General features: G+C 36.6%; 2 protein-coding genes across 2 annotated transcripts; one reads left to right on the top strand and one right to left on the bottom strand.

Moving 5' to 3' along the window:
• The first annotated feature begins 5908 nt into the window (after window positions 1-5908).
• On the top strand, window positions 5909-8946 carry LOC142613997 (uncharacterized). Its single transcript, XM_075786524.1, has 6 exons — window positions 5909-6022; window positions 6170-6210; window positions 6361-6385; window positions 7828-7905; window positions 8389-8493; window positions 8595-8946. The coding sequence occupies exons 1-6, from the start codon at window positions 5924-5926 to the stop codon at window positions 8709-8711; spliced, it is 465 nt and encodes a 154-aa protein (XP_075642639.1). The 5' UTR covers window positions 5909-5923; the 3' UTR covers window positions 8712-8946.
• A 1486-nt stretch (window positions 8947-10432) lies between these two features.
• On the bottom strand, window positions 10433-14820 carry LOC142611861 (UDP-glucuronic acid decarboxylase 2-like). The gene is made up of 7 exons (XM_075784002.1): window positions 14031-14820; window positions 13715-13862; window positions 13156-13235; window positions 12646-12729; window positions 12463-12537; window positions 11263-11355; window positions 10433-10897 (listed from the first exon to the last, which is right to left on the bottom strand). The coding sequence occupies exons 1-7, from the start codon at window positions 14634-14636 to the stop codon at window positions 10682-10684; spliced, it is 1302 nt and encodes a 433-aa protein (XP_075640117.1). The 5' UTR covers window positions 14637-14820; the 3' UTR covers window positions 10433-10681.
• Between the last annotated feature and the right edge of the window lie 446 nt (window positions 14821-15266).

The following is a 15266-nucleotide window of genomic DNA, read 5'->3' as shown; positions in this document are numbered from 1 at the left end:
GGTATGTCTCTTCACAAATTATAGATAATTTTATGGCTGACATACCTCCTTATTACTAAAGAGTCGACCCTTTCCTTCTCTGTTAGCCGTGAGAGCCTTGTTCATGTCTCCCATTCTTCTAAAGCCCATCCTCCTAATACTTTTAGGTTTTCCCACAGAGTCCCAAGGTTTAAGATAGAGAGGCTAAATATCTTCTTGCTTTCCTCATGAAAAACCTTTTGAGGATGGAATCAATCTTGGAGTACACAATTTTTGGAAGGCTCATAGAGTTCATCATGCAGATGAGGGCAGCAACAACTACAAATCTAATGAGAACGACCTCACTGCCTGAGATGAGTTTTTGCTTCCATCACTGAACTTTCTATTGAATCTTCTCTACTACCATCTCAAGAATGTTTCTTGTGGATCGCTCCCGACTTAGAGTCATCCAAGATACTTAGAATGAAATGGGGGTGGTTTTAGGCTTCCGAAAGCTGCAAACGGATTGCCTTTTCCTATCCCGTACATTCTTATTGAACATCACAAAGGACTTCTTGAAATTAATCATCTGACCTGACCCATCTTGATTGATTGGAGTTGTGGTTGATCTGTACAAGAATAATAATGGCTTAAGCCTTAAGACTTAAGTGATCAAAAGGGGATTAGCCCCAAGGGAGGGAAGAAGAAACAAAGCAAACTGAAATTTTTAGTAAGAAGATGTCACGACCAGACATATCTCACATTAAATATGCTTCTACTAGCTTTTCTCTTGCCAGTGATGATTAGGCTGAGGTGAAGGGCTAAAACATGCCCCGCCAGTAACATGATCGTTTTATCTTGGAATTACAAAGGGCTGGCTCGTTCCCTAGCAACTTTTGCAAGAAACTAAAATTGATACAATTGGAATTGAGCATTGTAGAAAGATTAGGCTTCACTAATTCTATTTTTGGTGCCTCTTGTCTTATGGGCCTTGATGGAGGTCTGCGTTTTCATTGGAAGAATGGAGCTGAACATGGTCTCGAATTAGTCCATTTTTTAACCTTTTGGTCTTCTTAGAGCCTATTCATCAACCATGGATGCTAACAGTAGTATATGGGTCCTCCTGAAATCCTTGAGAGCCAACTTTTAGGATGCTCTGAATTGTATGACAAACTCTGTTTCGGGGCCGTGGTTTTGTATTGAGGTTTTTAGTTATGTAATTGTAAATGCCCAAAAAGAGAAAAAGGGTGGAGGAGCCTTTGTGGAATCCTCAACTGTTGGATTAAGGATTTCACAAATGACTCCAACCTCCTAGATATGTGATTCTATGAAAACAAGTTTATTTGGTCCAACAAGGCAACAAATGAGTCGTATGATTAGTTTTAATTGTTGAAATCTTACACAACCACAAAAGTGGTTGTTTATATAACATAACTGAGCCCAAAACAAGTGCTCATTAGTATTATCTCCCCAGCAGGACTTTTTTCTCTAAGGCTTAATCAAACATCACCCTGCTATTATTGAGCATCCATCACAAGGATAATTTGGGCCAACTTCCTTTGGCATTTTCATTTCAATAATATGAACATCTCCCAATAAGAGAATGGGTTATGATCATCTTGAACGCCACTAGTTTCCTTAATGTTCCTTAATATGATGCTAAGAAAGTAACATTTTATGCAGCTGTTTGTTGCATAATGAATTGGATGCTCATAAACATGTTGCTAGGTAAAAAAAATCCAAGTGAACCCTATACAACTAGCTTGGTGGATAAATGAAGTACATACTTGAGCACTTGCAATTGTGACAAAACTTTTTTTTTATAAGCTTGTGAGATGCTTACTTCAAAGGAAAAAAAAAAAAAAAAAACTTATGCGGATGCACACAATGTGTAATAAACATTATCCTATTTAAAAAAGGCCTTTTGAGGTTTTCAATTATTCCATTGGTAGCATTCTAAAAGGCAATGGACAAAAGAACCATGTTAACAACATTCAAGAAATTTAAGGAATTTTAACAAAATAAAAGGACAAAAGTGACAATTAATTAAAGTTAGAGGTTGAATATTGGATTTTACTTTTTAGCCAAAGCTTTTTACAAACTATTTCAAATCGTTGGATTAGCATAGACGTCTTCTATTCTACATTATAATTGGCCCAAATTATTTTTTTAAAATGGCGACAATATTTTGACTTAATATTAGTCTATAGTTATTTTATGATCAACATTAGTCTATAGTAGTCAAGAGCACCGTGCATATTTAATATTTTCAATAAAGATTTCTTTTGTTTAAATTTCCACCCTTACTATTGAATTATTAGGAAAAGTGTTATATCTGATGATGCAAAAATCGTCAGCAATGTAGGTTCATCCAGACAGAGTCGAATCCTCGTCACTAAACCTGCAAACGTGATGTAAAGCTCTCCTCAGATGGTCACCAGTGTGGTGCCTGCCACAGAGCCTCCGATGATAAAGTCAGTAATAGAAGTTTTTTAGGAAGTAAGGGTGCGTTTGTTTTGACAGTAAACCAATTCCGGAAAATATTTTCAGGAAATGAGAATATTTTCGGGAAAGGAAAATATTTTTAGATGTTTGGTGGCATTTTAAAAAAAAACTTTGGAAAATATTTTCAAGTGTTTGGTAACATTATGAAAATGAAAATTTTTTACTGATTTTTCACATTTTCTCAACCATTTTCTCACATTCCAAACAAATTTTATAATAAAACATTAAAATCCATGAACTTCTAAACAAACAAAAATCAAATCACCGGCCAAATCAAATTGAGAGAGGGAGGTGAGACAGGGAGGAGGAAGAGTGAGATCGGTGGGGAGGGTTTCTCGCCGGCGCGATCACGCGCGTCGATCTCACGCCGTCGAGCTCGCGTAGGGCGAGATCGACGCGCGATCTGGGCGAGATCGAGGCGCGATCTCGCGCCGTCGATCTCGCGCATCGCGCCTCGATCTCGCCCGGCGCGAGCTCGACGGCGCGAGATCGCGCCTCATCTCGCCCGCCGCGAGCTCGACGGCGCGAGATTGCGCCTCGATCTCGCCCGCCGCGAGCTCGACGGCTCGAGATCGCACGTCGATCTCACCCTGCGCGAGCTCGCTGGCGAGCCTTTGGGTTGAGGACGGCGTGATCTTGGCTTCCCGGCGATCTCCCTCTAGCTCTCTCTCTCTTTTCTGGTGTGGTTGTTGCTCTCTCCCTCTCCTTCTCTTTCTCTGTATTTTCCAACGGAAAACTCAATTTGAAGGTAAAATACACATGGAAATTATTTTCCGGGTGGGGAGGGTCTGTTTTACGGTCAACGCTTCCTCTTTTCCGTTTGACCAAAATTTCCGGTGTTGCCAAACACCCGCAAATGCTGAAAACATTTTCCGGAATTGGTTTACTGTCAAAACAAACGCACCCTAAGAGAGCTCAGAATATCAAAATTACGTGTGCTAGAGTGTATTTCAGTTGTATGTATGTACTTGGTCTAGTCCCCTTGTATATATAGCTTCACAGTTTCTAGTCGTTAGGGCTTTAATTGTGGCTTTAGTGCTCTTTTGTAACGCTTTAGGGCTTATCAATGTGGGTGTTGATGAGCTTCCAACGGTATAACAACTAATTGGTAACTAACTAAGGCATTAAAACTTCTTGTTATTGATTCGCTTGCCTTCGTTAATGTCGTGGCAGGGTGGACGAATGTTCTTATTGAGGTTGTCTAGGCAGGAGAGTTCGTCGATCCCATCAATATCTATAACATTTTCACAACAAATTTTAGTAGTAAGTTGTTACTAGTTCTAATTTGGAAATTAATAAAATTACTTCTTTTTTTCCAATCAGAAACAGTCCTTGTCATTTAAGATTTATTGTAAAAATATTGTAAACATAACATTTATCAATTTTTAAATTAAAAAACGCTTCAAAAAGAAATTTTAAATTAAAAAAAAGGGCAAAGTATAACTTATTCACATGTGGTTTGACGAAAATTTAAGTTACCTATATGTGATTTGAAATTTGACACTTTACCCACCTGAGATTAGCTTAGTTAGAGCACTCACAGCAGTGGTGGTATATTGGTATATTGGTATTTTTTAGCTCTTCAAATACCAAAAAGCATGCTCCAGCAGTGGAGCTAAATCTTTTTTTTTTTTTAACTCTAATGAACAGTGCACATCTATAGATAGATGTGCACTGTTCATGAGAGCTAAACAAAAAAAATATTATTTTATTGTAGTTAGTGTTGTGAATGTTTTTTGAGTTGTGAGATATATTATTTTATTGTGATGTTTATATTATTTTATTGTATTGAAAGCTAAAATAGATCCACTGCTGCAGCATGTGTGTAGATATGTATAGGTAAAATAGATAAAGTAACTTTTGGTGAAGCTAAAAAGCTAATTTTTTAGCTCCACTGCTGCGGATGCTCTAAGCATTCTCATCAAAGGTGTTAAAAATGCTAAATGCTATTTTTTAGCATTTTTAACACTTCAAATCATAAAAACCCATCTTTATCAAAGGTGTCAAATCTTAAAAAATTTAGCAACTTGCTACAGTAAGGTTTTATTACTAACACCTCACTGTAGCAAGCTGCTACTATTTTTTTTATTATTTTCTTTCTTTCCTTTTCACACACTCTCTCTCTTGTGCTCTCTAACCCCTCTCTTTTCACTCTCTTCGCCTCTCCGTTTCCCTTTCTCTTTGCATCTCGAGGTGAAACCAGAGGTTGCAGGAGGGGTCGACCATGATATCTAAAGATTTGATGCCTTTCATGGGGTTGGGATTCGGGCTTGCTTTGACGTCAAGGAGAGAGAGGATACGGGGGTTGATAGTGCAGTCAGATCGACGGAAAGCGTCGGTGACAACGGAGAGGGTGGAGACGAAGATCTAGGTCTTCCGTGGGAGGACCAAGGAATTAGAATATGAAGGTTTATTTTTTGTGTGTGTGGGTGTGTGCTACAAAGTTGAAGAGGGGATGAACTTTTTTTTATTTTTTTATTTTGATGGTTGGGGGTCGAGGTTGAGGTTGTAGTTGGTGATGGTGGCTGTGGTTGTGGCTATGGGCGGTGGTGGTAGTGGGTGTTGGTAGTGAAAGAGATGAGAACAATAATAAAAAATTAATATTTTAATGAAGTGGTAAAAGATATAAAAAAAATTTATGTTGGGTGTATTGTAAAGTGAGGTGTTAAAATTGATAAAGTAGGTTTTTGAGATGTTAAATGCTAAATTTTTTGAAATCTTTGATAAGGATGCTTTTAAGAGTTTTGTAACATACATCTGTTAAAAACATGACTAAATATGTAATTTTACTTCACTTTTATGTCTCTCTTCTCCAAAAACACAATAAATAGATAAAAAAGATCTAATACTCTGTTTGTTTCAATATTGATGTTTTCTAGAAAATAAATCATTTTTCAAGAAGCATTTTCTATAAAACTATCTTATTTTCCAATGTTTTGTAGCAACTTTAAATGAGTTGAAAAACAAACTCCTAAATTCCTTTATTTAGTTTGCTGTGAATAGAGTTGTTTTCCAAAAAAAATTATTGAAAAACAATCTCTAAAAATAAGCCATACTTTTTATGTTGACCAAAGATAGTTTTCCTTTAACTCATATTTTTTTATACTACCAAACACTAGAAAATAAAGAAAACTATCTTTACACAAGGTTTTTCATTGTAACAAACGGAGCGTAAGAGAACACTTTTCTCATAAGATTTCAAACAATAGATAGACAATTTAAATTTTATTCAAACTTCATGTAAGTAAAGTGTCAAATTTTAAATCACATACATGCAACTTAAATTTCGGTCAAATCACGTGTGAATAAGTTATAATTTGCGCGCTAAAAAAAAACTTTTTTTTTTTATATAAAAATTTTAAAAAAAAATCATTAGTCTATAGTAATCTCTTTACGACTCATGATGCCTGTTTGTCGGCGCGACGTCGTATGATATAAAGTAACTTGGCACTCGACTTATATGCAGTTGTCACCACTGTCTTTCTCTCTATACCCCTATCGACAAAGACAATTGGAGAAGTTCCCTAAAACCCTAACCCTAACCCTAACCCTAATCGCTGTAAGTTCTCTATCGCCTTCCCCTAATTTGCTTCAATTTCAAAGTTCTCTCTCTCTCTCTCTCTCTCTCATTCAATTTTAAGCACATTCTTATCTTTCTTTAGATCCGCTTTACCCTAAAAACCGCTTATTTTGTTTCTGTTTTCAGGGTTTTTTCCTGGTAGAGAATCACATTATCATCAACATGAGGTAACTTCAAGATTTCTATTCCTTTTTGTTTTTTTCTCCAAAATTTTCTTCGTTTCGTTTAATTTGATTGAGAATTAGGGTTTGCTATTTCGGTTACTAAATTTACTAATCAGTTTTTTTTTTTTTTTTCCTTTTTTGTGTCTATTGCAGTAAGCCAATGGATGAGGATACCACTGTAAGTAATTTATCTTTTACACACACGTACACAAATGTTGTTGTGAATGTTTTCAGTGGGTAGTTATTCCTAAGATCATACCCTTTTATGTGTTTGTCATTTGGTCATTCAATTGTCTCTTGTCAAAACTAAAATGGGAATTGCTTGAAGAATTTAAGATGTGATTAGGTTGTCAATTTGTCATAAGTATCAGGCATTTAGATTCTTACTCCTGTTGTAATTTCACAAGATATTCTTGCTCAAGCATATATATGTGAGTGTTTATTAGCTATAAAAAGGTGAAAACTCGGAATTTTGTTATGGGTTATGAAAAACTAGTATTAACCTGTTAAGAGTTCTGAAAAATTGTTTTCACTGGTGTTGAGTTTCAACAATCTTGAAGAATTTAGCCTTTTGTGATCTTATTAAATAAATTTCCGTGTTGTACTGCAACCTGTGCCTGTTTTGTGCTTGTGTATGTTTGGGGATGAAAGTGGATGAGGTTGCAAATTCTGTTTTATGATGTCAACATTATTAACTTTTACTGCTGAATATCTGAGGCTTCTCTTAACTTTTGGCATCATAGCCATCCTTCATGTGAGTCTTATTCATCCACACTGTAGCTTCACTTACCTTAGAGCACTCGCAATGGCTTAGGCAAAACAATAAGAATAATAACCCAATTTGCAATATTTAAATTTATGAGAAAAAAAGGAAAAAGGTTGAGCTCAAAGAAGGCAACCCTGAAAAAGTTTTGAACCAAAATTACGTTGGGGTTGGACTAAGCAATAGGTACTTAATTACATATTTTTTTACTTCAACCAAATCAAATGAAGAAGACAGGATAGAAATAAAAATGGCCAAGAAAATTGGTTTTTCAGAGCATAATGTAAATGCCTGTGTTTTGATGCTGACAAGTAAAGAAAGGAAGTGGCAAATTGATTGTGGTTTGGAAGTGAAATAATAAATTTTAGAATAGAAAATCAGATGTGGGTTTTTTTGAGAAGTGGTTATAGCTATAATACAAAAAGTAGGTTCTTATTCAATAATATGATTGAAATTTTGCTTAAGCCATTGTAAGTTTGCTTTCATAAAACACCATGTCATCAGTCAAAAAGTATATTCTATCGAGTTTTCTGTATCCTTTTTCGTATTTGATTTACTTCGTTACCTATTAAATATATATATATTGAAATTTTGCTTAAGCCATTGTGGGTACTTTTACATCGCCATTCTTTATTACATTTACATAAACATGCTCTCTTCTATATAACACCTCCTATATACCGTATATTATCTTTAGGTATTATGGTATCATCCTTTGCGGGGCTCATTTTTAGCTACGTTGCTATGTTCTCTTTTTCCCCAGACTGATACAGGATGGAATTTACCCTTCTACTGATATTAGCTATTGTTCCACGATTTTTCAATATAAGCTTCTACTCACCCAAACTCTGTGACAGGGAGGCAAGAATGAGGAAGAGGAATTCAACACTGGGCCACTCTCTGTTCTGATGATGAGTGTTAAGAATAACACACAGGTAAATAATAAATATATTATCTTCAAAGCACTGTATATTAAATACCAAAGTGTATTGTCAGAGCAAGTCTTAAACAATAAATTGAGTGTGGTTGTAAATGGAACATTGTGTTAATGGGTAAAAAATATATGTTGTTGATATACAACCATTTGTAAACCCCAAAATCTAGTCAGCTGGGAGTGATCTGATTGGATAGGGAATGCATGTTGTTTGCTAAGTCAAGGTGAGTTGATTGCCACTATAGCTTAGTTTGAACATTTAGGTGTCAGGGGAAATATTTAAACTGTTGTTCTGTTGGTTTTCACCAGAACTGGATAGCATTATGCAAGTGACCAGGCCTGGTCCAGTTTTTAGAATTCTCAAACAGTCCCTTGGAGTTATTGCTTGTGATATCAGTGAGTGTACAGTTCTTGAGATATAGTTTGCTTACCTGTTATCAGATAGATTTATTGTTGATTGCTTCTTTGTCTCTTGCCTACTAAGGTGCTCATTAACTGCCGAAACAACAAGAAGCTTCTAGGTCGTGTGAGGGCATTTGATCGTCACTGTAACATGGTTCTTGAAAATGTCAGGGAGATGTGGACTGAGGTTGGTTTCCATGGAAATATATTGTCCCTCTAATTCCTGAATCTGACGCTATCATGTCTATCAAACTCTTGCTGATTTAAAACATTGTACTCTTGGTTTAGGTACCAAAGACTGGTAAAGGCAAGAAGAAAGCTCAACCTGTCAACAAAGATAGGTTTATCAGTAAGATGTTTCTTCGGGGAGACTCTGTTATCATCGTTCTTAGGAATCCGAAGTGAGAGATGTCACGGTTCTCATGATCATCTGAAGTTGAACAACTTATTTTGATGATGTTGCAGTTTTTTGGAGGTGTACTTAGCAATGACAATATGGTCTTAGTAGAGGAGAATTGTTCCTTGCTTAAGTTCTTCCTAATACTATTAATTATCTATCTGTTTTGCTCGTAACTTGTTGATCACATTGGAATTGCCGTTATTATGATGAATGTGTGACCTTGCTGAGGATTTATGTTAATTATTGCCCAAAAGTGCATGTACTGCCTTATATTCTACTTTCCCTTCCGTTTCTTTTGGGTTTGGTGATAGGATTCTGGTGGTCACATTGTGGGGCTTATTTGGGTTAAGTTTTACCTCTTTCGTTGAGAAAGCTCTATTTTTGTTATCATGTTTCTTTCCGTGGACCTTTGTCTAGACTCAAGGACACAGAACTTGATATATTACTATCTAATACCCATGTTGGTATTGGTTGGACCCAACCCTGAGATGATCTGTAGCGTGTATTGACAGTATCGATATTTTCTTACACGGGACTTGAATTTTAGAATATTCTATTTCTGAGCTATCACGGCCCACAAAAGCAAGAAGGGCAAAATTGTTTCAATCGCATTAGTTATTTGGTTTTCTAATAGTCTGTTTGAAATGAAGGGAAAGAAGAGAGAGTAAAGTAAATTTAACTCAAAATTAACCTATTTTCAGTTAATTATATTTTACTCTTCTTCACTCCCATTCCTTCCCCTCTCAATCGAAACAGGCCCTAAGACTGCGATAACTGTATAATTTGAGTAGCTTTGGCTTTGTTTATTTGATTGTTATTTCTTGGAATTTTGGAAGCTAGTTCAGAAACTTTAGTTGAAGAGTTTTGGCACTTAATGAGTTCAGCGTGCCCTGTGTTAGAGCATTCACAGCAGTGGAGCTAAAAATTTAGCAATTTAGCTCCACCAAAAGTTACTTTATCTATTTTACCTACACACATGCTGCAGCAATGGATCTATTTTAGCTTTCAACACAATAAAATAATATAAACATCATAATAAAATAATATATCTACCACAATAAAATAATACATCTCACTACAATAAAAACATCACAATAAAAAGGTAATGTGAACACAAAATAAAAAATTAATTTTTTTTTTAGCTCTCATGAACAGTGCACATCTATCTATAGATGTGCACTGTAGCAATGAAAAAAAATATAGATTTAAATTTCACTGCATGCTTCTTTTTGGTGTTTTGGTGGAGCTAAAATAGCTATATAGCTATTTAGCTCCACTGCTGCAAGTGCTCTTACGTTGTAGGAAGCACAACGACCCGAGGTTTTAAGTATCAACTAAGAAGTTTCCAGACTCCTAATGGTAACAATAAAAACAAGGCTTCTAGCGTACACGTGTATAAGTATTTTTTTTAACCTCTTGATCCACACTTGCATGTCAATGCTGTTAATTAGGAAATATAATCTGTATTGATTGATTAGAATTGAAAACTTGAAAAATTAGTAAGCTTTCACTTATACATGTATAGCAGTTTATAGCCAATTGTATCTTTGAGCAAGAGATCTTCAAGGGTCAAACATTGCCAAGCTGATCCAATTTACACCCTTTTTAAGAGAACAAAAAGGAAACAAACTGAACTGCGATAATTAAGCTGAAACGAGAATGCAGCAGGTAAAGCTATTACTGTAGGCCTCTTAACAAATCAAATATAAAAAATAAGGAAAGGAACTTTTTGGAATCACAAATCTATTAAAGCTTAAATGGGCTTGTAACCCAGAAATTACTAAGATGGTGGAAATGAAATGCCGGAGGAACACCTAAAACCTATTCCAAAGAAGAATCAAACAGCTCAAATGCTGCTTCTGGTGTTGCTACTGTATTTTGTTTGGAGAAGGGAAACAGCTGAGAATTGCTTTCCGACAAACAATTGTCTTTTCCCTCTGTCATCACTCTTCAAGTATATATGCCTGACTTAGAACTACGCGGTAGTAGCGCTGCCCTCCTTGTGGTCACCAAAGATACGTTTCCGGAAATCTGAGACCATGAGAGGAAGACCCTTGCGGAGTTCCACCTTTGGTTGCCAGCCAAGTAGCTCTTTAGCCTTTGTGATATCAGGCTTCCTCTTGTGGGGATCATCCTCTGTGTTGGGCCTGTACTCTATCTTTGCGTCTGGGTCAATTGTTTCCCGGACCACCTGCACCAATGACACGCAGTACAGCTCAAAATTTCTTCTTCTTTCTTTCTGTTTGTTTTGTTTTGTTTTTACTGTCACAACTCACAACCAGAAATGTAAATTAACCTCAGAGAGCCAACAACTGAGCTGTTCATCAACAGTAACCATTATAGGATTAAATTATAAGATGCTACCCTTATATTAAATTTAAACCATCCCGTCAATTTTTCCCTTCCATCAAGAGTTATAAATAACAACAAAAATTAGTTTTTTCATTTTAAGTAAAGCAAAGGCATGAAACAGGAAACGTTATTGTTGTTGACGTTGTTTCTCTCCCTCACTCACAATGAGAAAGTTTTAGAATTCCAGAAGAGCAATAAACTTACCCCAGCAAGTTCAAGCATGGTGAATTCACCCGGGTTACCGAGATTGAAAGGTCCTACATGTTCTCCTTCCATTAGACGCATCAGACCCTCCACCTGTAGTAGCACAACATACCAGAAAATTTTAATAATCCTGAACAGAAATTACTAAACTGTAATTGCATATTTACCACACAAAGCACCAAAAGAAAACAGAAGAAAATAAATAATTAAAAAATCTCATTATTCCAATTATTTTTTAAGGATAATCTAATCACTAATTTCATTATCACAGAAGAGACAGTTCCGTTCATTACAAATAAAGGCCTACCCCGGATACCCCACTCATAAGAAAATAATATTCCCAATCATATAAATTAAAAAATATCTTAGTCAATGAAGGCTGCCCTACCCCAGATAGCCAATGACTCTAGAAGCCATCTCATTAGTCATTATTGATATTTTACTACCACATCAAATATGCATCTTCGTACCATCAAATATCAATTAAATTCTGAAAGCAACCTGGGATCACACTTTAATATATTAAGGTGCTCTTTACTTTAAACTTTAAACAAAGTTCTAATGCTTTTGAGACTTGAGAGTTAAAACTCACTCAGTAAATCGATCCGTGCCTTATATCAACATAAAGGGAAATTATAACTGGCTGGCCCACCTTCGGCTTTCAATTTCACTCTTTTCATATACAGGGAATATGATCCTCTTAATCTCACTTAAAACTAAGAGAGTTTATTTTATGGTTAAGATTTTATCCAGATGGTAGGATTCGAACAAACAATAATGTAGGTTCCATGAAGTCTACAATCAGACTGATTCAATATACTTTTCAATTTAGGCACCAAGTAATTTTTTAATTTATTTGTGCTATGCACATGGGGAAGGTAATCTCTTATTGTAATCTAAAATTTATAAGGCCTAGTTTTTGAACTAAATAGCAAAGACAACAAGCAAAAAGCAGTTACATTTTAATACTTTCATTTATTCAAAGTCTCAGTCTTTACTTTAACAATTTTAGTTTAAAATATAAAAGTAAAACTCGGCATAAGATGCAATTTGATATCTTTTTGGTAAGGGAAGCAACTTAAGATCATCAAAAGAATATCAGAAGCAATTTGGAAAACAAGCAATAAATTATCCTTGACAACACCAAACAAAGAATAAACAACACCCACATGATGAATAAACAATTAGGCATTCACTTACCAAGTCCGATACATATTGGAAACTCCTTGTCTGCTTCCCATCACCATAAACAGTCATAGGCTCCTTCCTTAATGCCTACATTATCACCACCAATCATCATTAACTAAACTAATTAAATAAACAGCTCATTTTTCCTGCACAACCAAGTCAAATAAAAAAATAAAAATTGCATTAATGATCTACCTGGGCAACAAAATTGCTGACCACACGACCATCATCGATGCACATTCTGGGTCCATAGGTGTTGAAGATTCTTGCAATCCTCACCTGCAACAAACCCATGTCGTTACATTGATATAGTACTAATTTGGACCCATGTACTAATTACATTGATCTATAGTACTACTTGTTTGGAAGAGCATATTCTCATAGATTTATATATCTTAAAATTATAACACATTGCTTCATCTAAATATAATAACAACCCCAATAATAATTGTACATAAATTTAATAAACCAAAAATCAAGAAGCTGATAAAAATTAGAGCAAACGAGCCATGATTTTTTTTTTTTAACACATAATGTGGGACCTACAACATTGGAATTAAGATATGTGTGACACAACATGTGCACACATGGAAAGTTCAAAATATCAAACACAAGCAATATTCTTTTAATTAATTAAACGAAAATTAAGATTAACGGAAATATTTAGTTTGGTAAATTTAAATAAAATAAAATAAAATAACTGACCTCAACACCTGCACCTCTATGATAGTCCATGGTCAACGTTTCGGCCGTACGTTTTCCCTCGTCGTAACAGCTTCTAACACCTGTCACAAATTCCCAGGTCAGATCTAATTTTAGTAGTTATCCAACACTTAAAAAAATTTCAGACCCCCATCCCAAATTACAAAACACTCCAATGAATCAGAAAGAAAAACTCAAAGAGACAGAATCATCAATCAATCATAGAGTCACAAAGACAAACGTGGACCGTCTGATTAACATAACCGCACATTACGGGTTACTCACTTTTCCACGGGTCCCACAACCAGGTCCACGTGGACCGACTTTCGAGTGAGTTTCAAAACAAAACAAAACAAATGACAACTGGGTTTTCTTACATCAAACAGTGAGTCTACACCAACCCCCTAGACCACCGGAAACCTTAAATCACGCTACCCTGTGCCGTTTCGACAAAACACACACACACGCGAAACGCCGTACCGACCGGATATTCCCAAAAAAACGCATGTTCTCGATTCCAGCCAATTGCCTCGCCGGAAAAAAATTAAAAAAAAAAACGTACCAATAGGATTGACGTTTCCCCAGTAGGTTTCGACCTGAGGGTGTTGCAGCGGATCCCCGTACACCTCACTTGTGCTCGTTAGCAAAAACCTCGCACCCACTCTCTTCGCAAGTCCAAGCATGTTCAATGTCCCCACAACATTGGTCTTGTACAGATCAAACCTCACCAATTAAGGAACAAACACCAATAATAGTAATACTAATACTAACAAATAAATCAGAAATTAAAATAGAAATTTCAGTTAGCTGGAACAGTAAAGAGATCTGGGGTCGATTTTATACTATTTATAAAATAAGAAGAAGAAAAAAAAGGATATGATGGTCTTGACGGGGTTGAACTTGTAGTGAACAGGAGAGGCAGGGCAAGCGAGATGGTAGATCTGATCGACCTCGAGCAAGAGAGGCTCGACGACGTCGTGTCGGATGAGCTCGAACCTTGGGTTCCCGAAATGGTGCATCACGTTCTCTTTCCTTCCGGTGAAGAAGTTATCGACCACGATCACGCTATCGCCTCGCTCCATCAGACGGTCGACCAAGTGGGACCCAACGAACCCGGCCCCACCGGTCACCACGATCCGCAAACCCTTGCGTTTTAGCCCCAAGGGGACCTTGCCAGAGCTGTACATGTGGAAAGCAGAGCGGTGCTCGTACATGGGTTTTTGGTCGTACAGGCTCAGCCGTGTCGTCGTTTCCGGGATCGTGAAGTGTCCGTACTCGGCGCGGGATGTGGAGGAGGAGGCAGGAAGGAGGGTGAATACGATGGTGGCTATAGCAATGCCGACCAGGACGAAGACCAGGCGTTGTTCTCGGAGCATGTACCGAATCGGTTGAGTCACAGAGAACCATGGCTTTGGTTCCTTCGGTGTGTACGTGTCCGACACGGGTTGGCTCTCGTGTCCTCTGAAAATCAGCTCCGAACCCATCTTCTTCTTCTTAAACGATTCAAAATTCTGTGTTCTGTGTAATAAGGAAATTGAGGCGGTGAAAAATGAAGGAGAATCGGTGAGTGATTGAGTGTGTGTGTGTGTGTGTGTGCTGAGTTACGAGTTAACTCGCCGGCAGCTCGGGCGCTTCGGCGAGTGGGAAAACAAAAGGAGGAAGGATCGGAGAGGTGGTGTTTGGGTTTTGGGTATTTAAGGTGTGAGGGCTGCTAAATAAGGCATTGGTTTGTGTTGTATTTACGGAAATTACCCTTTTGGTTTTTGTGTTTTGAAAAGTAAACGGTTCATGCGGTTGTCATTTGGTGGTGGGAAATTGGGATTGGATTTTTATTTAATTTCTGAAACTGAAACTGCCAAATATGTGCTTATTTGGTAAAAAAAATTATTTTCGTTAATCGATTACTAGTTTAAAAATAAACATTTAATTACTTTGCTTTATGTGGGCGGTATTGGGTTTTAAATTCTAATAAAAGTTGGCTTTTTTGACTTTCAAATCTTGCTTTGTGTTGGTCAAGTAGTTTTGGATGGGTTTGGGACCTCGGCTTATAGCTTTGATGTAGGCCAAACTAACTGCCCTCCCAATGAAAAATGTTATCCCATTGTATTTTATTA

The sequence above is a fragment of the Castanea sativa genome, chromosome 10, assembly GCF_040712315.1.
Source record: "Castanea sativa cultivar Marrone di Chiusa Pesio chromosome 10, ASM4071231v1".
Lineage (NCBI taxonomy): Eukaryota > Viridiplantae > Streptophyta > Magnoliopsida > Fagales > Fagaceae > Castanea > Castanea sativa.
This window is presented reverse-complemented; position numbering and strand designations above follow the sequence as displayed.

Excerpts from the sequence above, each read along its gene's own strand:
- LOC142613997 (XM_075786524.1), top strand. The coding sequence starts at position 5,924 with ATGCAGTTGTCACCACTGTCTTTCTCTCTATACCCCTATCGACAAAGA. Across the intron at positions 7,906-8,388 it reads GTGTTAAGAATAACACACAG|GTGCTCATTAACTGCCGAAA; the intron begins GTAAATAATAAA and ends TTGCCTACTAAG. Across the intron at positions 8,494-8,594 it reads TCAGGGAGATGTGGACTGAG|GTACCAAAGACTGGTAAAGG; the intron begins GTTGGTTTCCAT and ends CTCTTGGTTTAG.
- LOC142611861 (XM_075784002.1), bottom strand. The coding sequence starts at position 14,636 with ATGGGTTCGGAGCTGATTTTCAGAGGACACGAGAGCCAACCCGTGTCG. Across the intron at positions 12,538-12,645 it reads TCAGCAATTTTGTTGCCCAG|GCATTAAGGAAGGAGCCTAT; the intron begins GTAGATCATTAA and ends GTGATAATGTAG. Across the intron at positions 11,356-12,462 it reads TCCAATATGTATCGGACTTG|GTGGAGGGTCTGATGCGTCT; the intron begins GTAAGTGAATGC and ends GTGCTACTACAG.